The sequence below is a fragment of the Lithobates pipiens genome, unplaced genomic scaffold, assembly GCF_037356315.1.
Source record: "Lithobates pipiens isolate NorthernLeopardFrog02 unplaced genomic scaffold, aLitPip1_a1.2 Scaffold_23, whole genome shotgun sequence".
Classification (NCBI taxonomy): domain Eukaryota; kingdom Metazoa; phylum Chordata; class Amphibia; order Anura; family Ranidae; genus Lithobates; species Lithobates pipiens.
In genome coordinates this window covers 131344544-131371196 of record NW_027507785.1, presented here as the reverse complement: position 1 = coordinate 131371196, position 26653 = coordinate 131344544, and the positions used below count along the sequence as shown (strand labels likewise).

The 26653-nt window shown below is 39.8% G+C and overlaps 1 protein-coding gene across 8 annotated transcripts in view; it reads right to left on the bottom strand.

Annotated features, from left to right (window-relative positions):
* PLA2G6 (phospholipase A2 group VI) overlaps window positions 1–26653 on the bottom strand; it is a 252096-nt gene that overhangs the window by 194566 nt on the left and 30877 nt on the right. For all 8 annotated transcript variants that reach the window (XM_077452375.1, XM_077452379.1, XM_077452372.1 and 5 more), the window contains one exon: window positions 11005–11220. In XM_077452375.1, coding sequence (XP_077308501.1) covers window positions 11005–11220 — 216 coding nt within the window. The remainder of the gene's footprint in view (window positions 1–11004; window positions 11221–26653) is intronic.

Genomic DNA, 26653 nt, shown 5'->3' with positions numbered 1-26653 from the left:
GACCAGTCTGGAGGGGGATGGGGTGGAACAGTCTGGAGGGGGATGGGGTGGAACAGTCTGGAGGAGGGGATGGGGTGGAACAGTCTGGAGGAGGGGATGGGGTGGAACAGTCTGGAGGGGGGGATGGGGTGGAACAGTCTGGAGGGGGGGATGGGGTGGGACAGTCGGGGGGGGGGGGTGGAACAGTCTGGAGGAGGGGGATGGGGTGGAACAGTCTGGAGGGGGGGGGATGGGGTGGAACAGTCTGGAGGGGGGGGGATGGGGTGGAACAGTCTGGAGGGGGGGATGGGGTGGGACAGTCGGGGGGGGGGTGGAACAGTCTGGAGGAGGGGGATGGGGTGGAACAGTCTGGAGGGGGGGGGATGGGGTGGAACAGTCTGGAGGGGGGGGGATGGGGTGGAACAGTCTGGGGGGGGGGGGATGGGGTGGAACAGTCTGGGGGGTGTGGTAGAATAGTCTGGAGGGGGGGGATGGGGTGGAACAGTCTGGAGGGGGGGGATGGGGTGGAACAGTCTGGGGGGTGTGGTAGAACAGTCTGGAGGGGGGGGGCTGGTGACACTGGAGGGGGGGTAGTGGGCTGGTGGCACTGGAGGGCAGGGGGTGGCACAGTCTGGAGGGGTGGTACTGGAGGGGCGATGGTGGGCTGGTGGCAATGGAGGGCAGGTGGTGGCACTGGAGGGGGGTGGCGGGCTGGCACAATCTGGAGGGGGGGTGGTGACTTACCGCCAATCAGTCGATGATGATGATCGATTCCCCCTCCTCAGAATCCTGCAGAGTGAATCCTGCAGAGTGACGTAAAGTTACTCCACGAAGCGTGCCTCCGCTCCTCCTTGCTTCAGAGAGTGCCTTCACTGCATTGGCTGAAGGTTTTTTTGTGTCGCAGAGTCGCAAGTGCGACTGGGCCCTGTAATTTTCGCCCACTTCAGGGGGCCCACCGGCAGCCCGCCCGCCGCCCGAGGGGCCCACCTGACTGTCCGGCCGGGGGTGTGCGTGTGCGGTGTTATTAATGTCAGGTTCATGCCGTCCTTCACCAGCGTGAGAGAAGTGCTCGGTTGGCTCCGCCCCCGCCTATCCAGAGCGACTGTAAGGGAGGCGGGGGCGGAGCCAACCGAGCACTTCTCTCACGCTGGTGAAGGACGGCATGAACCTGACATTAATAACACCGCACACGCACACCCCCGGCCGGACAGTCAGGTGGGCCCCTCGGGCGGCGGGCGGGCTGCCGGTGGGCCCCCTGAAGTGGCCGAGAATTACAGGGCCCAGTCGCACTTGCGACTGTTGCGACCCTGATAATTCCGCCACTGATTTCTGATATAATAAAAGGCAAAGTGAGAGATGAAGTGGAGATGGAGGAGGTGATGAGGATGGAGAGAAATGAAAAGGGGAAGGCTGACTCATGTGAGATAATGGAGGGGGCGATACAAACAGAGCAGAGTGGAGCTGCTGGACGGATGGAAAGAGTAGAGAAAGAAGGGGGGAATGTTTCAGGTGTTGTTGCTCTGCCTGTCCAAGATGAGTTGGGGAGAGAACCAACAATTAAGGATGTGTTCCTGGCAGTACAAAATTGTAACTGTACCTTGACTTCACTATCTACTCAGTTTAACCATCTCAGGGAAGATGTGTCTATTATGCGCCAGGATATGCAGAAAGTACGTGAGCGAACATCTGCAGTGGAGGGGCGGGTGGCTACTTTGGAGGAAGAGATGAGCCTAATGCAGAGGGACTTTAAGGAAATGGGTATGCAGTCGGGTCGCAATGCAAATCGCATGGATGACCTTGAGAACAGACTCAGAAGAAATAACGTGCGAATCCTTGGTATACCTGAAGGCCTAGAAGGGGGGAAGCCAACGGAATTCATAGAGCAGTGGTTACTGGAAGTGTTTGACAAAAAAAACTTTACCCCTTTCTTCGCTGTGGAGAGAGCACACCGTATTCCTGCTAGACCCCCACCTCCGGGTAAATATCCAAGGCAGTTTATTCTAAAAATGCTTCATTACAGAGACAGAGACAAAATATTATCACTGGCTCGTATTAAGGGCACCATCGAAGTCAATGGGTCTAGAATTTCTTTTTTTCCGGACTATTCTGCTGAGGTTCAAAAGCAAAGGGCTCAATTTAAAGATGTTAAAAGGCGACTTCGTGATATTCAAGTTCAATATTCCATGCTTTATCCTGCCAAATTAACGATTATAGCTAGAGGAGAAACTTTTTTTTTTGATAATTCTAAGGCAGCGGCATCTTGGCTTGACAAAAATGAGCAACATATTTCATCGCTTGTTGACAGCACTGATGTTGTGCAAGGAAACTGAACTTTTTATGAATAAATTCAAAGGATAATGATTAAAAATATGATGAAAAATTAAAAATGTGTTAAAAATGCGATAGAAGGTGAAGAAATGCGACTGGGATTTGGAAAAGAACTTTTCTCTGTACTATATGGGGGAGGGGACAGAGACAAAAATGTTTTGTTTTCTAACCTTTAATCTCTTTTTTTTTTTTCTCTTCCTTGTCCCCAACCCTGCCCCTTCCTGCCCCTTCCTTTCCTTGTCCTTTCCTTGCGCCCACCTGAGGCATTTTTTTTTTCTTTTTTTCTTCCTTCCCTTATCCCTCCCCTTTTATTTATATATATGTGTGTATGCATGTGTATATGTGTATGTGTATATATATATATATATATATATATATATATATATATATATATATATGTGTATATATGTATATGTGTGTGTATGTATGTGTATATATGTGTATATATGTATATGTGTGTGTATGTATATATATATATATATATATATATATATATATATATATATATTTTTTTTTTTTTTTTAGGCAGGAGCCCCTGCTTTTGTACTTGCAATAGTACAAGAACTCCTCCTCATTAGGGCTCAAGCCTGGATGGATTTTTTCCTTCTCCCCTGTATACACCTTCCTGCGGGAAACAATGTTTTTTTTTTTTTTTTTTTTTCTTGTTTTTTTTTTTTTATTTCTTTTTTGTTTTTTGTGTGTGTATGGGTGTATGTGTGTGTGTATGGGCGACAATTTACATGTTACTGCTTGATGCTGTTGTATTATTTTGTTTATGTCTATTACAGTACGATACGCTTAAGAGATCAACTGAATGTTGGGCTGGTCAGGTCTGTAACTCTTCAAATGGAGGAAGACCGTATAATGACTTACTGTTGTATGGTTTACCGTATTTTGGGGATCATGTGGACAATATGGGCACCATGTCATGTGTGTGTATATATAATTATTAATGGATAATAAGATCAGAATATGGTCATGGAATATTAGAGGGATTAAGAACCCTATTAAAAAGCGTGCTATGTTCAATAAACTGGTCCAGCATGACCCGTTGATTGTTTGCTTGCAGGAAACACATTTAACTAAAGATACTGTTAGCTTATTACAGAATAAAAAGTACACTACTCAATACCATTCAGTATATTCAGCTTACGCAAGAGGAACAAGTATATTAATTTCCTCAAAGGTCCAGTTTTCCTGCAAGCAAGCAAGGATAGATCCACAGGGTAGGTTTGTTTTGCTGGTATGTACACTGTTTTCTACGCAATGTATTTTGGGGTCTATTTATATCCCTCCTCCATATAACAGTGAAGTAATGCGACAGATAGGGATGATATTGGCTGATAATCCAGGGACCCCCATGTTTATTATGGGGGATTTCAATAATGTATGTAATCCCAGCATGGACAGATATCCAGCAGGCCCTAATGTGAATACTACATTCTACAATTATATTCAGGAGCTTGGACTGTATGACATATGGCGGCTTAGGAATCCATCTTCTAAAGAATATTCTTGTTGCTCTGGTACTTTTCAGACCCTATCAAGGTTAGATATGTTCTTGGGAACAGACTCAGCTATTGTTTGGGTTTCTGATGTTTATTATTTAACAAGAGATTTATCAGATCATTCACCGTTAGTAGTAACAGTAGATAAAATAAAGCCTAAAATTAGGTCTAACTGGAGAGTTCCTGCTTTCTGGTTTAAAGTTCCCCATCAGGGGGATGAAATGAGGTTGGCCTTAGTTGAATTTTTTCAAATTAATAATAACTCAACATCACCTCAGGTAGTATGGGACACCATGAAGGCATTTTTGAGAGGATTATTGGTTAAGGCCATAAGCGTCTACAAAAAAGCATGTAGAGAACGGGAATCGCTGTTAGCAGCAGAGGTGCAGCAGAAAGAAGTTCAGTATATTCAGAGTCCTACTACCTCTAATCGTAGGGTGTGGAAGGATGCACAATTATTATATAAACAAACTTCTATGAAAAAGGCTGCGCGGTCTGACTTTTTGTCTAGATGTCGCAGATTTGAAGAAGGGGAAAAATCAGGCAGAATGCTATCAGTAATAGCTAAATCCCAAGAAGATAGTAAAATTATTTCTGCTATTCGTACAGTGGAGGGAGATATTACTTATGACCAGAAGGAAATAATGCGATCCTTTGTTCATTTTTATAGTAATTTATATCAAAATAAAGTTAATTGTTCCGAGACAAGACTTAGAGAGTTTTTAGAACCTTTAAAACTCCCCTCTCTTTCTGAAAATGATAAACAAGAACTGGGTGCTCCTCTGACATTGGAGGAATTGATTAAGGCAGTGGAAGAAAGTCCAAATGATAAAGCCCCGGGTATTGATGGGTTACCCTCAGAAGTATATAAACAATATGGTGAGGTTTTGCTTCCAGAATTATTGAAGGTCCTTAACCAGGCTTTGGAATCATTCAGGCTTCCTGAATCTATGAGGGATGCTTGTATTATTGTATTAGCAAAGCCGGGAAAGGACCCTTTGGCTCCGGAATCCTACCGCCCGATATCATTGTTGAACTCGGACGCTAAGATTTTAGCCAGGGTCCTGGCTAAAAGACTAAGTAGACATATGCAGGGATTGATTCATCGTGACCAATGTGGCTTTATCCCAACAAGGTCTACAGCTATTAATATAAGGAGGCTTTATTTGAATATGCAAATACCAACTGATAATATTGGGACAAGAGCGATTTTGTCACTCGACGCTGCGAAAGCTTTCGACAGTGTCGAGTGGACATATCTGTGGGAGGTGTTGGGTTTGTTTGGCCTGGGGGACAAGTTTATAAGGTGGATCAGGATGCTGTATGCCACTCCGAGGGCATGTATGCAAATAAATGGCACGGTTTCAGAATTTTTCCCATTATACAGAGGAACAAGACAGGGGTGTCCCCTGTCTCCTTTACTATTCGCACTGGCCCTTGAACCACTGGCCGAGGCCGTTTGACAGGCAGAATCTATTTGCGGATTTATTAGAGGAACGAGGATTGAAAAAATCTCCTTGTATGCTGATGATGCATTACTGTTTCTTGGGGATACAGAAGGTTCTTTAAGCTCCTTAATGTCACTAATAAAACAATTTGGATCGTTTTCTGGTTACATTATTAATTGGGATAAATCCGTACTACTTCCCTTAGACAATCCTAGTCTGTCCAGGTTAAAAGAGGCCCCTCAAGTTAAAATAGTGTCATCATTTAAATACTTGGGAATAATTATAAACTCTAGAATAGAAAACTATTTAATGGATAACTTGTCACCTATTCTTAACAAATTTCAACTTAAGAGCATGGCGTGGACCAAATTGCCATTATCGGTGGTAGGCTGTGCAAATCTCATAAAAATGATCTGGACCCCTCAATTGTTATATATACACTCCATAATTCACCGATATGGATAACGTTAAAATGGTTCAAAAAAACAGAATCAATATTTCGTAGGCTATTGTGGAAAGGAAAAACCCCGAGAATTAAGTTATCAATTCTCCAGAGGGCAAGGGATTGGGGTGGATTAGCGGTACCACAGCCAAGACTCTACTTCATAGCCTCCCAGCTTCAGCATTTTGCAGGCTGGGGGGAAAGTAATTGGGAAGACCCCATACAGGTTTTACTGTTAAATAACAGTTTTCGATATAATCTTGTGGCTCAGTTGGAATCCGGAGCCCTGGGTAACACCGGTAGGGGTCTAACAACGACACTTATGAATAGAGTCTGGAAGGAAATGAGGAGTATAATGAAATTTGAAGGAGTCTCAAAATACTCCCCGCTTTGGGGGAATAAGCAATACAAAGAACTATATAAATTGGAGGGATTCGAAAGCTGGCACTCTAAGGGGCTTCAATATATAGAACAGATGTTTACACATAACGTTCTGCGCTCCTTTCAGGACCTGCAAGAATCCTTTCAACTGCCTTCTAGTCACTTCTATAAATATTTACAATTACGGCATGTGATTCAAACTCAGTTTAGAAGGGAAAAGATAGTGATAAAACCTACCCCACTTATAACATCATTAGCAAGGGGGGAGGAAAAAAAGGGCTTGATCTCGTCTTTATATGGTCAATTGATGAGACTATATCAGGATAAAGTTGTCAGCCCGGGTAGAACAGGCTGGGAGAGAGACATAGGGGACATCTCAGATGAAAACTGGCAAATTATTTTGAGAAGGGTACCCCTAGTATCATTATCACCGGCTCATTGCCTGACGCAACTATTTATAATATATAGGGTATATAGAACACCAGTTAAATTATTTAAGTGGGGCAGACGCGATTCTCCAGAGTGTCCTAGATGTCAAAAGTCTCCAGCGGATTTAATACACATGATGTGGAATTGTCCAAAAGTGGCTAGATATTGGCAAGAGGTGGTTAATACAATCAATGCTACATGTAATACGCATATCGACAGGACCCCTATGACATGTCTACTGGGATATTTGGACGAGGAAGGTTTCTTTCCCAGGGAGGTGATGATATTAGTCACCAGACTATTGTTTATTGCACGTAAGTTAATTGCTCTAAGGTGGATATCTTCGAATGCACTTTTACTTGAGGACTGGCGTCTTCAGGTAAATGAAAACATCTTGAAAGAACAACAAATTGGTTGCAATAGGGGAGAATCCAATAACTGGATTAAAATATGGAAACGATGGATATCGGATCCACGGGTAGCTCCACCCTCATTGGTAATGGGGGAGTCTGTATTGAGTGGTTAGTATAGTTTTTCTTTTTCTGTTTGAGTGGGACAGTAAAAGCAGTATTCAAAGGAAGATGTGGGTATAAACATTCTCCTCCTTTGTCAGCTTGTGATATATAACTAACTCACTATGGAAACTACGCTATGGATTTTTCGCCCGGAGAGTGCGTGTGTTTTTTATATTTTTTTATTTATTTATTTATTTTTATTTTTTTTGTTTTTTTGTGTTTATGTCTGTGTGTATGTTTGTAAATACTTGTGTCTAAAGGATGGTTAGGTAGTATATATGATAGTGGCAAGTAAGAATAAGAGAAAAATATAAAAAGTTGTTTTGCACGGATCAATTGAAATAAATAGGAAAACGAGAATATGATGTATTAGCGGTATAAGGAAACAAAACTGTAAAATATAAAACTGATATTGTAACTTGGTCTGTTATAACTTGTAATATGTCAAATAAAGAAATAAACAATAAAAAAAAAAAAAAAAAAGGAATGTATCTATGGGAAGGTTGGACCATTCTTCCAGAAGCGCATTTGTGAGGTTGGGCACTGATGTTGGACAAGAAGGCTTGGTTTGCAGTCTCCATCCCAAAGGCCCCCTTCACACCTGGGAGTAGCGTTTTCAGGTAGAAAGGTAGCGCGATTTTGTACAGGTAAAATGGTCACAAATGTAAAAAGCAGAAAACTGTCTGTAATCTGCCTAAAAAAAAAAAAGTTCCAGAATTTGTTTGAGCTTCAGGCGTCTTGGAGCGGAGATGTGAACCGTTTTCATAGAGAAGATAATAGATTTTTTTTCCCTCTCCAACCTTTTTTTGTAGCTTCAGGCTTCAAGCTAAAAAACGCTCAGGGGAATGGGGCCAAAGGTGTTCTATTGGGTTGAGGTCATGACTGTCTGTGCAGGCCAGTCAAGTTCATCCACCCTTAAGGCGTCAGTCCTTAGACAATTTCATGCTCCCAACTTCGTGGAAACTGTTTGGTGATGGCCCCCCTCCTGTACCAACATGACTGCGCACCACCAACACCCAAAGCCCAATTTTTCCGCACCTGTTTGACTGGTGCATACATTTTCTATTTTTTACAGAAAGGCCAATTCTTGCTTTCATCAAGTGTATCTCTAGCCATTTCCTGCTCTCTCAGCATTCTGCAGGAAAATGTTTTCTTCCTTTCACTGGTCTGTAGATCAGCGGTGGCATCAGTGGCATCTAAAAACAGTGTATTATAATTTGCCTTCTTAACATAAGGCTTGCTCACTGCGGTGCAAAAATTTGTTATTTCCAAAGTCTGCAAAAGACACATCAGAATGTATCCAAAAAATCTCTAATTTTGTTCCAAGTGCACAAAATTGTTGCCTCATCATATAGACTAGCTCCCCAAGTCGTTGTTTACAAAATAGAGAAAGACTGTAGGGAAAAATATATCAAATTAATATATATATATATATATATATATATATATATATATATATATATATATATATATATATATATATATATATATAAATCAGGTTTTGCTGCAGCAGGTTCTATACATGGTATAGATACCCCCCTTTACAGGCAGACTAAGGGGACCCCCAGGCACTATATTTAAAGGAATTTTTCATTTTTATTGTTTCACTTTAACCCCGGACCAATTTTCAGCCTAAGGACCAGAGGTCTTTTTACAATTTCGCACTGCACTGCTTTAACTGGTAATTGCGCGGTCATTCAATGTTGTACCCAAATGAAATTTGCGTCCTTTTCTTCCCACAAATAGAGCTTTTTGATGGTATTTGATTGCCTCTGCGATTTTTATTTTTTGCGATATAACTGGAAAAAGACCGAAAATTTTGAGAAAAAAAAAGATATATTTTCTACTTTTTGCTATAAGAAAAATCGAATAAACTCAATTTTAGTCATACATTTAGGGCAAAATTTATTCAGCCACGTGTCTTTAGTAAAAAAAATGTCAATAAGCGTATATTTATTGGTTTGCGCAAAAGTTATAGCGTCTACAAACTAGAGTACATTTTCTGGAATTTACACAGCTTTTAATTTATGACTGCCTATCTCATTTCTTGAGGTGCTAAAATGGCAGGGCAGTACAAACCCCCCCCCCAAATGACCCCATTTTGGAAAGCAGACACCCCAAGGAAATTGCTGAGGGGCATGTTGAGCCCATTGAATATTTTTTTTTGTCCCAAGTGATTGAATAATGACACAAAAAAAAAAAAAGTTTACAAAAAGTTGTCACTAAATGATATATTGCTCACACATGCCATAGTTATATGTGGAATTGCACCCCAAAATATATTCTGCTGCTTCTCCTGAGTACGGGGATACCACATAAGTGGGACTTTTTGGGAGCCTAGCCACGTACGGGACCCCGAAAACCAAGCACTGCCTTCCGGATTTAAATATAAAACGCTACCAAAAAAAACTGTTAGCGATCGCAGGGATCAGGCCTGACTCTGCGATCGCTGTAGTTATGTGTTTAATGTTTTGTAAGTGACAGTGATCGATCGATACTGCACTTGGGTGGGCTGGGCGGAGGGGCAAAACGCAGGTGCTAGCAGGTATCTGGGCTGATCCCGCTAACAATGCGTTTTTTTGGAACCCTAAACTGCTGGGGACGCTAGTATAGATCTGATCAGATCAGATATTGATCTGTTCAGAGCCTATACCACTACGGGAGGTGTATGCTTTGCACGTGGGTGTTAGCGGTACTGGCACTAGCCTGGGGCGACTCAGACCCTGACCCTAAAACCTAATTGATATCACCCGCCGGGTGATCAGGGGGTTAAACCTTTATTGGGTAATAAATGGTGGGTGCCCTGATGCTATAAAAAGCAAACTAACTAACCAGAGTCACCCGTAACACGTATACGGTGATCACTGGTGAAAGGGTTAACTAGGGGCAATCAGGGGGTTCAAATTTTTATTAGGTAGTATATGGGGGTCCCTGGTGCTATATAAAAACCTGACGGGGAACCTAAATAACTAACTGGCTAACCAGCGTCACCAGTGACACTTATACGGTGATCGCTGGTGAAAGGGTTAACTAGGAGCAATCAGGGGGTTAAAACTGTTATTGGGTAGTATATGGGGGTACCTAGCGCTATAAAAACCTGGCGGTGAACCTAAAAAAATAACTAGCTACCTAGCGACACTAATGCAGCGATCAGAAAAACGATCGCTTAGTGACACTGGCAAAAGGGGGTGAAAGGGTTAACTCTAAGGGCAATCAGGGGGTTAAACCTTTATTGGGGGGTGGTAGGGGGCTACCCTGGACCTAACACTAACTGCCCTGACACTTTTTACTTTTACAACTGACACTGAATGCAGTGATCAGTAAATAAATGATCACTGCAATCAGTGACACTGTGACTGGGGGGGGGGGGTTGTGTGCCTATGTATTAGTGTCAGTGTAGTGTTTGGTGCACTTACTTTTAGTCTTCTCCTCGTAGTCCGGTCAAAAAGACCGCCCCGAGGAGAATGACATCACTATCTCCCTGCCTGTGTATACAATACACAGTGGGAGGAAGCTTCTCATTCGCCAGGAGCGATCGAGAGGGGGGTGGCCAGAAACCAACGGCCATCCCCTCATCCCGGATCGCTCCTGCAGCGAAACGGACCGCCGCATCCAGCGGGAGGGGGTCCGATCGGACCCCCCACCCGCTGGAAGGCAAGCACGTACATGTACGTGCTTGTGCCTGTACATGCCATTGTGATGACGTACAATGGCATGCGGCGGTCGTTAAGTGGTTAAGCATAATTAAAATAATTTCTCCTGTAAAAACGATATTTAAAAAAAAAAATTAATTGCATTGATACATGTCCCCCAGGGCAGTACCCAGGACCCCATACCCTCTTTATGGCATATAAACCTTTAATAAGGTTTGAGGCCTGGGGTCTGAACTTTTGTGATGTTAGGGGTTCTGGCACGAACCGAACTGGGGTGTGTCCGGCCCAACTCTAGTGAATAGCATAATTGTTTTCCCTCACCTTAGAATGCCATTGTGTCTAAAGCTGTCTCGAAGTCCCATCTCAACTGCCACGTGTGCCAAAGACCAGTTGGGATGGCTGCGTAGAAAGTCTGTAAGCTGCTGGACAGTGTCTAGCCGAAGTCCTTGCCTTGCACTTTCATAAAAAGGACGCAATTTGATTGTGTATTCATGAAATTTCTGTATGGCCTCTGTCTCTGAATCCAGCTGAAAGAGCCTGAGAGATAAATGTAAATGTCAGGTTACTACAAGCATTTAAAAGTTGCACAGCCTTATAGCTACTTTAAATGAGAAGTGCTCTTATCCTGTTTGCCCCTTTAAGGTGACTAAATAGATTCACCCACCTAATTTCTCCAGAGATGCATATTTGCCTCCATCTAATGGCTCTGGCCTCTGGGGACTGTTTATATCCTGCACTGCAAGTCCTCTGTGTCCTGACCACGCCTGCACATTGAAGTCTATGAAGCCCATCTAACTCAGTCTCTGACCAAGAAACACAGGCTGATAAAACTCATTGATTTTGAAGCGACTGTTGTGCATGTATGGCCAGGACATAGAAGGATTTTTGGCACAAGATGCAAACAAACCATGGAGGCTGCAAATCTCAGATTGAGCTAATTATGCATCTGTGGAGGGGACTGTGGTAACCAGTAGGGCAAACAGAATAAGTGTACCTTCTCAGAAAAAAAAGCAATATAGCAGGGCAGATCAATGAAAGTGTACAAAATGAAGGAATTCAAACCAATCAAAAATCACATCAGCTGACTTCAGTAAGCTGAAATCTTATTGGTTGTTAAGGGGTTACCATCTTCTGGTCCTCTTTTGCCATTTGTACGGTTTATGAAATAAGCCTGAATTAACAAATCTTCAGGAAATACTGGAACATTCTTTGGTAGTTTGTTTGCCATTATAGCCAAGTTCCTGCATTGAAAGAAATACAAGGATGGTACCAAATCCTGGTGGGGGGGTAGTAACAGTGTCTTAAACAAGTTCTATCTCAACTTGTGCAGATGCCTATAGTGACCAATTAACTTCTATTTTGATTTTTTTCCCCCACACCACTCTTTTTGAAGTGGTGTCTTAATCAGGTGCGCACTTGTAGTTTTTACCCGTGTCTGTGTTGCAATGTGTAAAATATGAAATATGAAATATTATGAAATAATGATATTTCAAAGTCTTATGTTGAAATCAATCAATTCTTGTGAGACGAATTTCCTTAATTAGATCTGAGTCAGCGTAATTCAAAAATGTGTATTTATTTGTACACATTTAAATACAAAAGAATGCTTACAAAAATAGTACAATGATTCTTATAGAAGATATAAGGTTATTTCAAACCTAAAATGGCAGCCCTTTGTATGCTGGCAGCCTGTGTGCAAGACATGTGTCCTTCTGTGTGTAAAATTCAAGAGAGACCCCTCCTCCCAACTTTACCATTATATTAACAGCTCTAATTTCGCGCCACAAAAGACAACTCCTCCTCTACAGAGGTGGGAGGGCTAAGGATAACACAGCTCCACATTCTAATGACAGGATGTAAGGGGGGAAGGGAATTTCAGATTCTATGCAAACCTTCATTTACACTTAAGAAAAGCTTATATAAAATATATACTATTCCTCAAAATCCTGACAGATTTTAAATATTTACTTCTTCAATTATCGCAAGTCACAACATAGAAATTATTGTCTCAAAGTTCTTTCACACAGTATGAAAAATATTATATTCTGAATAAAGTATAATAAGCCAATTAAAATTTAGATATTAAGAATATAACATTCCCCTCTGAAATATGAATACCAATCATATTTTTCAGATTAAAAATTCATCCATCATCATTCATGTCACATTCAAACAAACTTTGATTCAATAACTCCAAATGTTTTGTCATGCAAAACTGAATTCATACCTTCAAAATGCATTTTCCTCTTCAATTTACTTTGTAACAAATCATCTCCTTTCTTAATATCATTTCTAATTCGATAATATAATTTTTTCATTCTAAACATTAAACATAACTGGAATATAAGGAATAACATGATAATAATAAAAATAATTACAATAGGATGTGATAAAATATTTCCTGCTGCTGAAGTTATCGAAGTTTTTCCCCACATGGATACACTATTACTAAATCTTTTCCACCAATTACTTCCTGAAAATTCTGACCATTGATGTGATATTTCTTGCAAATTACCTTGTTCATGTTTAAACAATACTTCTGCATTCTGCAATTCCTTAGCCAAAGCTATTAATAAACCTTGATCCTTTTGAATTATATTTGCCCATTTTTCCCATGGAAATTCATCTATTTGGGAAATATTATACTGTGTAGGTAGAGTGCTAATATTTTTCATAAACATATTTGTTAAATTTGTTCTCAACCCATTAATACTTATTGCAACAATATCTCCTTCTATACAATACAACCCTTGATTTAGGTTTTCTGTATTTGTACAAGAAGAGAAAAAAGTTTTAACCCTTTCTGTATCTGACATAATTTGAAAACAAACCTTCTTTTTATCTACACGAGTAACTAATTCAGAATTAATTTTATTTTCAATTCTTGCTGAACATAATGTATGATTATGATAACAAGAATGAAATATGCTTTTATCTTGATTAGGTAAACATATAATTTTAGACTGGAATTGTAAACATGATGACAAATCTAATTGTTCTAATTCAGAATTTTCATTGTTAAATACAAAATCTGTATACTGTAATTTATAGTATAATAATTGTGTATTACTGACAGGTAATCCCAAAACAGTGATTGGAACCAAAATTTGTTCTTTTCCGGCTATTGGAATCATAGAAGAACTATAACATATGTCCTGCTTGCATCCTATCCATTTATTTACCCATAAATCTGTATGATTTATCGCATATAAATATTCTTTGGGCAAATACTGTAAAATGCCAAGAGGAGTTATTCCACTCTGAAATGCTTGCGCAATTATTTTAAAATTAGTGGAATATTCCGTTTGAATTTCTAAACATGCTCTGGCTATATGAGAATGTTGTTCACTTCTCATCCGATCAAGAGTAATATTTTGAAGATGTAAAATAGATGGACCCATTATATTAGCAGTTTTAATTACCATATTTTCTAAAATCTGATTTAAATGTCTTTGTATTTTAATACCATTACTTCCCACTAAACCAGCGGTTTCTAGATCAGACTTTAAAGTACTAATATCCATACTATTTGTTATACTCCCGATTGTGCCAATCCCTCCTAAAATACCTTCAACAATACCACGCTTATTCCTGTTATAATTTCTATTATTAATTCCAAACCATCTCTCAATACCCAATTCCATATTAACCAGATGTCCTTGACATTGTGGAAACCTTGTAGAAATTTTCCATTCTGAAACATTAAAGTTCCACAAAACAATGACAAACTTTCCCTCTCTCAAAAGAGTTCTGGATTGGAAATGGTTAATCTGAAAAGGGCTTGCAGAGAAACTTTTCTTATTGACACATGGAGTTTTCCTTGGAGACATAACAACAACACTTGCCTTTGCATATTTCACCGGATAATTTTCTATTGATATGCAACATTCATATATACCAGTATCATTCAAAGATACTCTCATTTGTTGATAAACAAATGTATTATTGATCCAATTCACACTACCAAAAATTCCTTTATGAATTATGATAGTTGAACTATAAAGAAAACTACCCAAAAACTCACCATTCCTTTTCCAAGTCAACAATGAATTTTGAGGTAAAGATATTTTTGTATCACATATCAAATGCAAATTATCTTTATCTTCCATAATTTTCAAAGATTGTGGGAAAATATTAATTTCTGGAACAATCTTATCAACTATAAAGATATCGATTTTGACCCTTATTTCAGTAAATTTTCTTATAACTTTAAAATCCCATGTTCTTACAACGTCTCCTTTTTCATCTCCAATGATGTTTAAATATTTTGGATTTAATATCTTTACAAAACTTTGAAAAAGATAATAAAATTGATCAAAGGAATAAAGTATTTTCCCAGATCTTGTCATAATATTAGTAACATCTCCAGACCAAATTGTTGACTCATTACCCTTTAAAAATATAGACCAGAAACTCCTCAACAATATGTTACACTCAAAAGTTCCGGTTTTGTTATTTAGTCTATAAGATCCCTGCATTTTAACAAACTTTGTTTTGGATTCTATTTTAACTTTGATGTCAATATCATTGCTGTGAATGAAATACAATTGTAAACAACAACGATATCCATCACCAATACACAAAAATCCATACAAATCTTCTGCTGTATTAATATCAACATCTCTAAAATTATGATTTTTATCATATGCACTAATATCAATAACTCTATCATTTTTGTCCTTTGTAATGATATCAATGTTCTTATTTTTCAGTTCATCTGCATTGATATCAATGTCTACATCTCTCTTATTTCTGAACAACATATGATCTTTGTTGTGTAATTCTTCATTCCTGTTAGTCTTTATATAACTTGAACAATTCTTGATATATCTTATCACAAATAAAATTGTCACTAGGGAAAAGATGCATCCTGTAGTGATGATACACTTTCTCTCTTTAAAACTTTTCATTTGTTGTGCTGACATCTTTTTCTTTTGGAATACGCACTTTCTTCAGGTTCGATTTTTTTATTTTTAATTCCTGAAAAAATAAAGGCAGCATCATTATCTTGGAATATAAAATTTGTTATACCCACATTTTTCTTTCTACATACTTGTTTCACTGAACTGAGAAAGTATTTGTACCCCTTGAACATCCCAAAATGTCCATAGACTTTCCCAATTACTTTTCCATGTTTCAACTCCTGAAACTCTGTGATGTGTCACCATCTCTGGGTGTGGCCTCACATGTAACAATTCTTTAATCATCTTTTATCTTTTCTTGTCTTAGACTTGTGTCAACAATATCTAATTTTATCTTAAATAAACCTTTCTGTTTCTGGTCTACTTAATAGACCGCTTATCTTATACAAAAGATAATTTTGGTTTAACAACAAAATAACACAATGTTACAAAAAACAATATCAATTGTAAAATATCAAAAAATAGATTATTCTGAAGATTAAATCCGATATGTGCATGGATTTAATAACAATCCTTCATGATATATATGTGTCTTGTGTGTGCTGGAGAAAAAATCTCCCTGGAATGTATGCCCTCCAGTAATTGACTGTCTCCTCTCTTGTTACAAAATTCTACTCCTAAACACCAACTCCCACCTTTTTTCTTTTTAAGACTAGCTTAAAAGTTCAGCTGGGCTATATTGTTCCACAGAATGAGTATTTTCCCTCCCACCTTTCTAAAACAATGGGTGTCTCATTCTAAATTCCTAAGGGTTGCTATGAATAACCCTTTGTAAAAAATCATTTTAAACATACACAAACCTTTTTACCTTATCAATATATATACAAATTATTTCTTAATCTCTTAATCAAGAAACATTGTAATATAAAAACTTATATTTTTAACTAACAAAGACACTTTTTATCATGAATTAACTTTCTTTTTCAAACTTAGAAATATGAGGAGGAACCATTTTGTATACCTTCTTACTCCACGAGGCAACACAAACTCCATTTTATTTTCTCAACTGAAAATTTTTAGAGAAACCATTTTGTATCTCTTCTTCAACCAATTATGACTCCACGAGGCGATACAAACGCCATTTTACTTTTTCTTTTAAACTCAAAAGGAGAATACTTTGTAGCATCAGAAATTGTGCTTCTTACATCCATTAAAAATAACTGGAACAACATCAACCCAAATATTTCCTTTGTCCAACAACCTTTATCAATCCTAGATTTAATTATCTGATACATCCTCACAATAATACCTACAAACTGTGAATGTTATCGTACATGAAATCTCTGTTTTTATTCCCTGATATTACACATCCTCTGTCACAACTGAAGTTTGCTGATATATCCCAAACTAGAAAAACATGATTATTCAACCTCTAAACAATAGTTAAAGCATCATCATTAGTGAATCCCACCTGAAGGTGTTGTGATTTATATAAAAACACGAAAATCCTTTTTTGTCATGACACAAACTTATGGTCTAATGACCCAAATAATAACTCTGTGGCACCCTATGAGGATAAAAAAGATTGTGACCTTTTTTCCCTCTGAAATTAAAGGAATCTGTGTGTCCATTTTTTCACAACATTAATAGATACCATTCCAGGTTGAATTACTAACTCTCCATGCAAAAGCTGCTTCCTTTGCCAATGAATTCTGCTGTTCTGTTACCTACAGATAACTCACTATCTTTTTATGTGATGGAATTTTTACAATAACATATGCAAAAGAATTACTCTCTGCAAGGTCAAAAACTACTTCTAATGTCTCTTTCTGCACAAGAGTCTTATTGGATGAATCCACAAAACCTCTACATAGATAACGTACAACATATGAACTATCACTCTAAATCATTAGTGAACCTTACTTCTCTTCCTTGTCAATACTCAATGCGGTTTAAATCAACAAATACAAGCTCATCACTTTTCTCTGTCTCTCCTTGTTGTCTATTCATTCAATTGCTAATTGAATACCATGCTGAAAAGGTCTTCAGTTACTGAATACACAACTATTCTTAAAACCATTTTTTCTAGTCCTTTCAATGTTCAGCCAGAACAAAACAAAAATAAAAACTTAATACTCATGACAATGAAACATAGATAAAAAATAATAATCCAATAGATTATACTTGAAAATATTAAAATTATATCAAAGTCCTCAATAATATTCCAAACGTCAAAACCAAAATTTTTTAAACTCATATCAATCCTTATTCATAGCCATAAAACGTCAACCAGAAAATTCTTACCATATCTGCAGTTAATTTAAGGACTGCTGACTGTTTTCAGAGTGTTATATGCTACATAATTAAACCTTTCCTGTCTTAATGGACTATTTTCAGTTTGCAATCTTTGTCTTTGGGTCTTAGAAGAAAAATGAATTTGCTTATTATGACCTCTATACCTCAGATTACTGTGCCAACGTACAGAATAAACTTCTTGACGCCTGGGCAAAATTTTCGGATAATACAACCTCTTTTGTGTATTATTATTATTCAACTTTTTATAGACTTTCCTCTGAGCATATGGCGATGAAAATCTACATTTCTGCTTACTATCAGTATTATTTAAATCAACTGACTTCCCACTCTCATTTTCTGAGGAAATATTAACATTTGACTCATTACAGGATATGACGTTGACGGCTGCCTTCATCATATGTTCATCATCCTCCATCCTTGAGCACTGAACATGTGCAGGAATCTCAGCTTGTAATAACTGGGTCTTAAACAAATTTAAAATATTTCCATGCACACAGCTTTCCAAAAAACCTATTTGATTTTCATTTTCTTTCAGAGATTGCAATAATGCATCAATTCTATGTTCCAATTCAATTTTTTCAGTCAATAATTGTTCAGTATATTTCTTCTCCTGCTTTGCTGCAATTTCTATTTCATTCTCTAAATTTTCAATATATGTACAAAAAGTCTCACAATTTGAACAACTAGATTCAAAAAGTACATTTTCAGTTACACTTTGACTTTGTTTTCCTGGCATATCAAACACCATATCATTATAACTTTTAACAAGTTTCATTATATTACGTACTTTTTTCTTTGTTTTAACTAATGAGAATCTATCCTTCTCAATGTCAGCATTTGCCTGAAAGCATTGATCATACATTAATTTCCATAAAACAGCATCAGAGACCTGTTTCGATAAACCTTTAAATTCTAATGTACTTTCATCAGCTAAAACAGCTACAAATTCCATAATTACGTTTCTACTCACCAAATAAAAAACCCGTCAGTTTTTTCCTGGAAATTCTCCGGTCTTTCACAATCAATCGATCGATTTTTCTTCTAGGTTCTTTTTCAATCTTTGCGAAGTTTAATCTCTGTTCATCAATTCATTCCCCTCTGATCAAAGGATGAAGTTTGGAAAAAAAAACTTCCGACTTATGATTGAACTGGTTGTAGCTCGCCAATTGTAATATAAGAAATATATAAAATATTATGAAATATGAAATATTTCAAAGTCTTATGTTGAAATCAATCAATTCTTGTGAGACGAATTTCCTTAATTAGATCTGAGTCAGCGTAATTCAAAAATGTGTATTTATTTGTACACATTTAAATACAAAAGAATGCTTACAAAAATAGTACAATGATTCTTATAGAAGATATAAGGTTATTTCAAACCTAAAATGGCAGCCCTTTGTATGCTGGCAGCCTGTGTGCAAGACATGTGTCCTTCTGTGTGTAAAATTCAAGAGAGACCCCTCCTCCCAACTTTACCATTATATTAACAGCTCTAATTTCGCGCCACAAAAGACAACTCCTCCTCTACAGAGGTGGGAGGGCTAAGGATAACACAGCTCCACATTCTAATGACAGGATGTAAGGGGGGAAGGGAATTTCAGATTCTATGCAAACCTTCATTTACACTTAAGAAAAGCTTATATAAAATATATACTATTCCTCAAAATCCTGACAGATTTTAAATATTTACTTCTTCAATTATCGCAAGTCACAACATAGAAATTATTGTCTCAAAGTTCTTTCACACAGTATGAAAAATATTATATTCTGAATAAAGTATAATAAGCCAATTAAAATTTAGATATTAAGAATATAACACAATGCAGTGCAAACTACTTGGAGCACAAGCATTCCAGACCTTGCCTGACACATGTTGTTTAAAGCGACACTTCAGTCATTTTTTCATCTTTCCATCTTTTAAAATTTTGTTTTAACTTTGGATAGCAAAAACATTTTTTTCTGCCAATAAATACCTTATACAGCCCACTTCCTATTTCTTGTCTGGTAAAAAGCCTAGGCCTATGACATCATGTACAGCTCTCTTCCTTCTTGGCAAACTCTCCCAAGAGTGAGAAAGGGGGGGGGGGGGTTGAGTCATAAGAGGGTCAATGAGAGCTGCAATGCTAGAGGTGTGCTTCTGTGTGTCTGCATCAATCCAGGAAGAGAACAAGCACCAGCTTCAGCTGCCCACAGTTAAAATGGTTGCAGCCAGACTCAGTGGAGGGTGATTTCTGCAGCATACTTGGCAAGTACAGAATCACAGTATTAGTGCCAGGAAGCTAGTTGTTAGGCAATTTGGACAGGGTATAATCCCCAATCCTCATTAAATTAGTAGGTGCAATGTCCGGCGGGTGTGGAGAGGCGATCTGTTGTACATCTTGCAGCATGTATGCGTTCCTTGATCATCCGATCTAGGGTGAAGAATGCTATATACTGCTGAATGCAAGCACATTGTTTCCCTGGAAGCCCAGGTTCTGAATCTGGAGAAGCAACTGTCAGCCTGAGAAGTCCCTCCATACTAAAGGAGAGCCAGGAACGTACACAGCAGGGGCCAGCACAGAGGCGGGTGGAGACAGAGGTGCAGGCACTAGGAAAGAGTAGATGAGTGACAGTCAGGAAGGGTAGAGGGGGAAGTGCCAGGGAGGCCGATCCAGGGCTGGAGCATCCCAATAAGTACGCTCCATTGAGTGACATTGGTGAAACCAGTCAGGGACCAGCACTGCTGGAGCTGAGGGACTCTCCTAGCTCCCAGGGGAAGAACTCCTCCACTGAGAGTTGGGGGGGACCGAAGGGAAAGGAAAGCCAGATTCTGGTGGTAGGGGACTCAATTCTTAGGACAGAGAGGCCAATCTGTAACAAAGACCTGAAGTGCCGAACTGTATGTGGTCTACTGGGTGCTTGGGTTCAGCACATCTCGGATCTGGAGGACAGATTACTGGGAGGGGCTGGGGGAAGACCCAGCTGTCATGATACAGGTTGGCACCAATGACAAAGTCAGAGGCAGATGGAGAGTCCTAAAAAACGATTTTAGGGACTTGTGTAGTATTCTCAAGAATACTACCGGTACATCGAGCCACACCAGAAAGGCAAAGGGAGATTAGGTAAGTAAACAAGTGGCTGAGGAGCTAGTGTAGAAAGGAGGGCTTGGGTTCCTGGAGGACTGGGCCGACTTCTCAGTCAATAACCAGTACTATAGAAGGGATATGGGCAAAAAGTTGGGTTTTTAAACTAGGCTTGACCAAACTTTACCAAAAGCACATAAACCCAAGGTAAGTACAGTAGCAAGTCCTAGTTGAAATCTTGGAACACCCAATAAGAGGATATGGGACCAGTCTAAACTACGTGACATGTTCACCAATGCCAGGAGCCTGGAGGACAAGAAGGGAGAACTGGAGATATCGTTGTACGAGGAAGATTTAGACAACTCTCATTATTGGCTGGCAACCGTTCAAGGGTATACCCTTTATCGCAAGGATAGAGAGGGTAAAAAAAAAAAAGGGCAGGGGTATGCCTATATATCAAGAATAATGTACAAGTGAATGTGAGAGATGACATCACTAAGGGAGCTAGGGAGGAGGTTGAATCCTTATGGGTAGAGCTCCAAAAGGGATGAAGCTAAGGGGAAAGTATGCTATAGGCCCCCTAAACTGAGGGAGGAAGGGGAGACAGATCTATCACAATTTGGTTTAGCAGCAAGAATGGGAAGTTATCATAATGGGGGACTTTAATTATCCAGACTGTAAGGACTTACCTAGGTTGGAGTCCATGGCGCAGAGATGTACGCTCAACCTTGCAAATACACACAGTCCACGGTAACAAAAGTGATAAGCTACCTGGGCTGTGAATCTGTGCATGGGGGCTTGTCAGGAATAGCCAAGCGATAGTCAAGGTAAATCCGCGGTCAGGGATTCCAGAAGTCGGGATAACAATAAACAAAGCCAGGATCTGAAGCCAGGGTCAGGCTTGGAACACTGCAACAGAAGACAGGAATACTTGGCTAACGTGAGAAAATGAACTGACAAAGCTCTCAGAGTGAGACAGGGTTTTATAACCAGCTAATTAGGTAACCTGCCTCAGCTGATCGAGGAGAGACAGGTACAGAGTAACGCCCACAGTACAGAGCCACTTGGGGGCGCGACCACGCCTGGCTGTCTGCAAGGCACGGTAGGGACTGCGATACAGACACAGACTGGGCAGAGGGAACCACGCATTAATCTAAGGCTCGCCAGTTCCTAAATGTCTTCCAGGACAATTTTATGGGTCAGATGGTAGACGCACCAACTAGAAATAAAGAGTTACTGGAACTACTGATTACCAACAATCCAGACCTGATCGCGGATGGGGAAATAGGAGGCAATTTAGGTAACAGTGATCAGACACTGAATTTCAAAAGAGCCAACTTACCTAAACTACTAACCTTGCTAGAAGGCATGAATTGGGATAAAATCTTAGGAAGAAAGAACACGGAGGAGAGGATGGGTTTGCTTTAAGAGCGTACTAAATAAGGGCATTAGCCAATGCATCCCATTAGGTAGTAAATTTAAAAGAGCGAACAAAAGTCCTGGATGGCTTAACTCCAATGTAAAAATGCATTTAAAAGCAAAGGAGAAGGCCTTCAAAAAATTCAAGGTTGAGGGATCATCATCAGCATTCAGACTTTATAAAGAATGCAACAAGAAATGTAAGGGTGCAATAAGGATGGCTAACTTGGAACATAAAAGACACATACCGCAGGAGAGCAAAAAAAAATCCCATGAAATTCTTTAAGTATGTAAACAGTAAAAAAGGGAGCACATATTGGCCCCATAAAGAATGAGGAAGGACATCTGGTTACAAAGGATGGGTACGAAGGTATTGAATTTATTCTTCTCCTCAGTCTTCATGAGGGAATCGTGGGGCTTCAGTAATCAAAACTGCAGTGTTTATCCTCATGACACATCACAGGAAGCACCTCCATGGTTAATAGAGGACAGAATTAAAATTAGACTTGGGAAACTTAACATTAATAAATCACCGGGACCAGATGGCTTGCACCCGAGAGTACTTGGGGAACTCAGTCAAGTAATTGCCAGACCATTGTTCCTAATTTTTACTGACAGTCTAATGACTGGAATGATACCAGCTGATTGGAGAAAAGCCAATGTAGCACCAATATTTAAAAAGGGCCCAAAATACATCCCTGGGAATTACAGACCAATCAGCCTAACATCAATAGTATGTAAACTCTTGGAAGACATGCTAAGGGACTATATACAAGATTTTAGTAATAAGAACGGTATCATTAGCAGTAATCAGCATGGATTCATGAAGGATCGTTATTGCCAAACCAATCTATTAACCTTCTATGAGGAGGTGAGTTGCCATCTAGATCAAGGAAGGCCCGTAGACGTGGTGTATTTGGATATTGCGAAAGCATTTGACACAGTTCCCCATAAACATTTACTATACAAACTAAGGTCTGTTGGCATGAACCATAGGGTGAGTACATGGATTGAAACCTGGCTACAAGGGCGAGTTCAGAGGGTGGTGATAAATGGGGAGTACGCGGAATGGTCAGGGGTGGGTAGTGGGGTCCCCCAGGGTTCTGTGCTGGGACCAATCCTGTTTAATTTGTTCTTAAACGACCTGGAGGATGGAGTAAACAGTTCATTCTCTATATTTGCGGATGATACCAAGCAAACCAGGGGGATAACTTATCCGCAGGATGTGGAAACCTTGCAAATAAATCTCAACAAATTAATGGGGTGGGCAACTACATGGCAAATGAGGTTCAATGTAGAAAATGTAAAATAATGCATTTGGGTGGCAAAAAATGTGAATGCAATCTGTACACTGGGGGGGGGGAGAACCTCTGGGGGAATCTAGGATGGAAAAGGACCTGGGGGTCCTAGTAGATGATAGGCTCAGCAATGGCATGCAATGCCAAGCTGCTGCCAATTAAAAAAGAATATTGGCATGCATTAAAAAAGGGGGTTAATGCCAAAGATAAAACGATAATGCTCCTGCTCTACAAGACTCTGGTCCGGCCGCACCTAAAGTAAGTTGTCCAGTTCTGGGCACCAGTCCTCAGGAAGGATGTACTAGAAATGGAGCAATAACAAAGAAGGGCAACAAAGCTAATAAAGTGTCTGGAGGATATTAGTTATGAGGATTTCAATTTACAAATAACGTACTGGCGACCCCACAATCGGGATAAAACTTTTTTTGCGGAAGGGAGTTTAACAAGACTCATGGCTGCTCATTAAAATTAGAAGAAAAGAGGTTTAACCTTAAACTACGTAGAGGGTTCTTTAATGTAAGAGCGGCAAAGATGTGGATTTCCCTTCCACAGGCGGTGGCCTCAGCAGGGGGGCATCGATAGTTTCAATAAACTATTAGATAAGCACCTGAACAACCACACCTTTCAGGGATATACAAGGTAATACTGGGTGGCACAGTGGTGTAGTGGGTAGCACTCTCACCAAGCAGTAAGAAGGGTCGCTGATTCTAATCCCAGCCACGACACTACCTGCCTGGAGTTTGCATGCTCTCCCTGTGCCTGCGTGGGTTTCCTCCGGGTTCTCCGGTTTCCTCCCACACTCCAAAGACATACTGGTAGGTTAATTGGATCCTGTCTAAATTGTCCCTAGTATGCATGAATGTGAGTTAGGGACCTTAGATTGTAAGCTCCTTGAGGGTAGGGACTGATGTGAATGTACAATGTATATATAAAGCGCTACGTAAATTGATGGCGCTATATAAAGTAACTGAAATAATAATAATAATGACATAAATCACACACATAGGTCGGACTTGTGTGTTTTTTCAACCTCACCTACAATGTAACTATGTAACAGTATATATAACATAATAATATGCAAAGTGGTTGGAGGGAAGCTTCAGAATGGCAAATATGTTTTTATTACAAATTGTGTGACCAGACTGCAGTTCCCCTTTAATCTGCACCTGTAAACATAGAAAAAATATGTAATTTCCACCATGTCAATACTGACAAGTTTTAGAGCCTTAGGCCCCTTTTATAAGAGAAGTTTTTCAGCCAGACCTGATCTGACACTCCATTCTCCTCTATGGGTAGTCTGATGTGAACAGACTTGTGTCCATTTACAGCTGGCTACCGCCCAGTCCGATCCCACAATAAAAAATAAATAAAAAACAAAAAGGGAAGGTCCATTCCCCTCGATGCAAAACGGACAGCCAGTCCGTTTACATCCGGTTGCCCATAGAGCAGAGCAGGCTGTGTTTGTGTAAACTCTGCATAAGCAGAGTAAATATGGACCTGTTATCCCCTGCTGAGCAAAATCATATCCAGCCTGTGAGAAAAGGGGCCTTACAGTGCATGTTTGGGCAAAAATAATAAAAACTAAATAAAAAAAAAACACACACATTGTGTACATACCTGTAATATACTTTAGGCTCGGTTCACACAGGGGGCGACGAGAGGCGACACGACTTGCCGTGCCGCGACCTGACAAGTCGCCCCCGTTCTGTACTACAGAACCGTTCTAAGAGGAGCGACTCGAGTCGCTCCGACTTAGAAAAAAGGTTCCTGTACTACTTTTGGGCGACCTCGGGCGACTTGCATTGACTTCTATACAGAAGTCATTTGCAAGTCGCCGCTGAGGTCGCGGCAGGTCGCGGAGTGGCAAGTCGTGTCGCCCCGCATCGCCCCCTGTGTGAACCGAGCCTTATACACAGGTCTCCCATTCTTTGTCTTTTAAAATGCTGCTACAGAAAAAACAACTGTAGATCTTGGCAGAAGCCAACTCTCTGAAGTGAGCTGACAATACTGCCTCTGCTGCACTAAAATCCCAAGCTGTGTTGTCTTTTCTGCTGGACTACAGAAAACATTTTTTTATGCTCTTCATTTTCATAACCTCTGCTTTTTTCACATTGTCAGCACTTTCCCCTGCTATACAAGCTGTCTGCTGTTTTTTTCCTATCCTGCTATCTTATGCTACAAAGTGTGGTTGGTTCCTAGAGAGAAAGATAGAAGGAGCTTAATTTTCACACAAACACCTCCTATTCTTTCTTTTAACCATTTGCCCACAGTCCAATGCATGTATTCAGCAACAGGGCTAGTGGACCTTAACGTCCACGTGCTGCACCCATGTGTCCATGCTGTGTCATTGTTGGGAGCGTGCTTACTTTTTGCTCCCAGCACACTCACTGAGCTGTCACTGACAACACACAGTCACTGTTAGGCCTCATGCACACGAGACGCAGTTAAACGCGCGTTCAGATGCAGTTGGACAGTTTTTTCAACTGCCCCTGAACTCATTCAATGTTATCCTATGTGTCCATGCACACAGTCTCGTTTTTTTTCCGTTTTTATGCAGTTGCGTTTAATCTAGTTTTTCCAGAAGCAAAAAAAATGCGTTCAGAAGCAAAAATGTCCACGTTTCAGACGCAAAAAACCCGGCAAAACGCGGTAAAATGCGGCAAAACGTCGCTACCGCGTTTAGCCGCGTTTGTGTTTATATGCGTTTTTAAAGGTGACCTTTTTTTTACATTAAAAATCTCAAAAATGATTGCAAATGATGAAAAACCATTAGAAAAATATTTTAAACAATTGCAATTGCAAGTGGACAATCCACAACTTGTGGCAAGTGACATGGCAGGTGGCAAGTAACGTGGCAAGTGGACAATCCACAACTTGTGGCAAGTGACATGGCAGGTGGCAAGTGATGTGGCAAGTGGACAATCCACAACTTGTGGCAAGTGACGTGGCAGGTGAAGTGGCAAGTGACATGGAAAGTGGACAATCCACAACTTGTGGCAAGTGACCTGGCAGG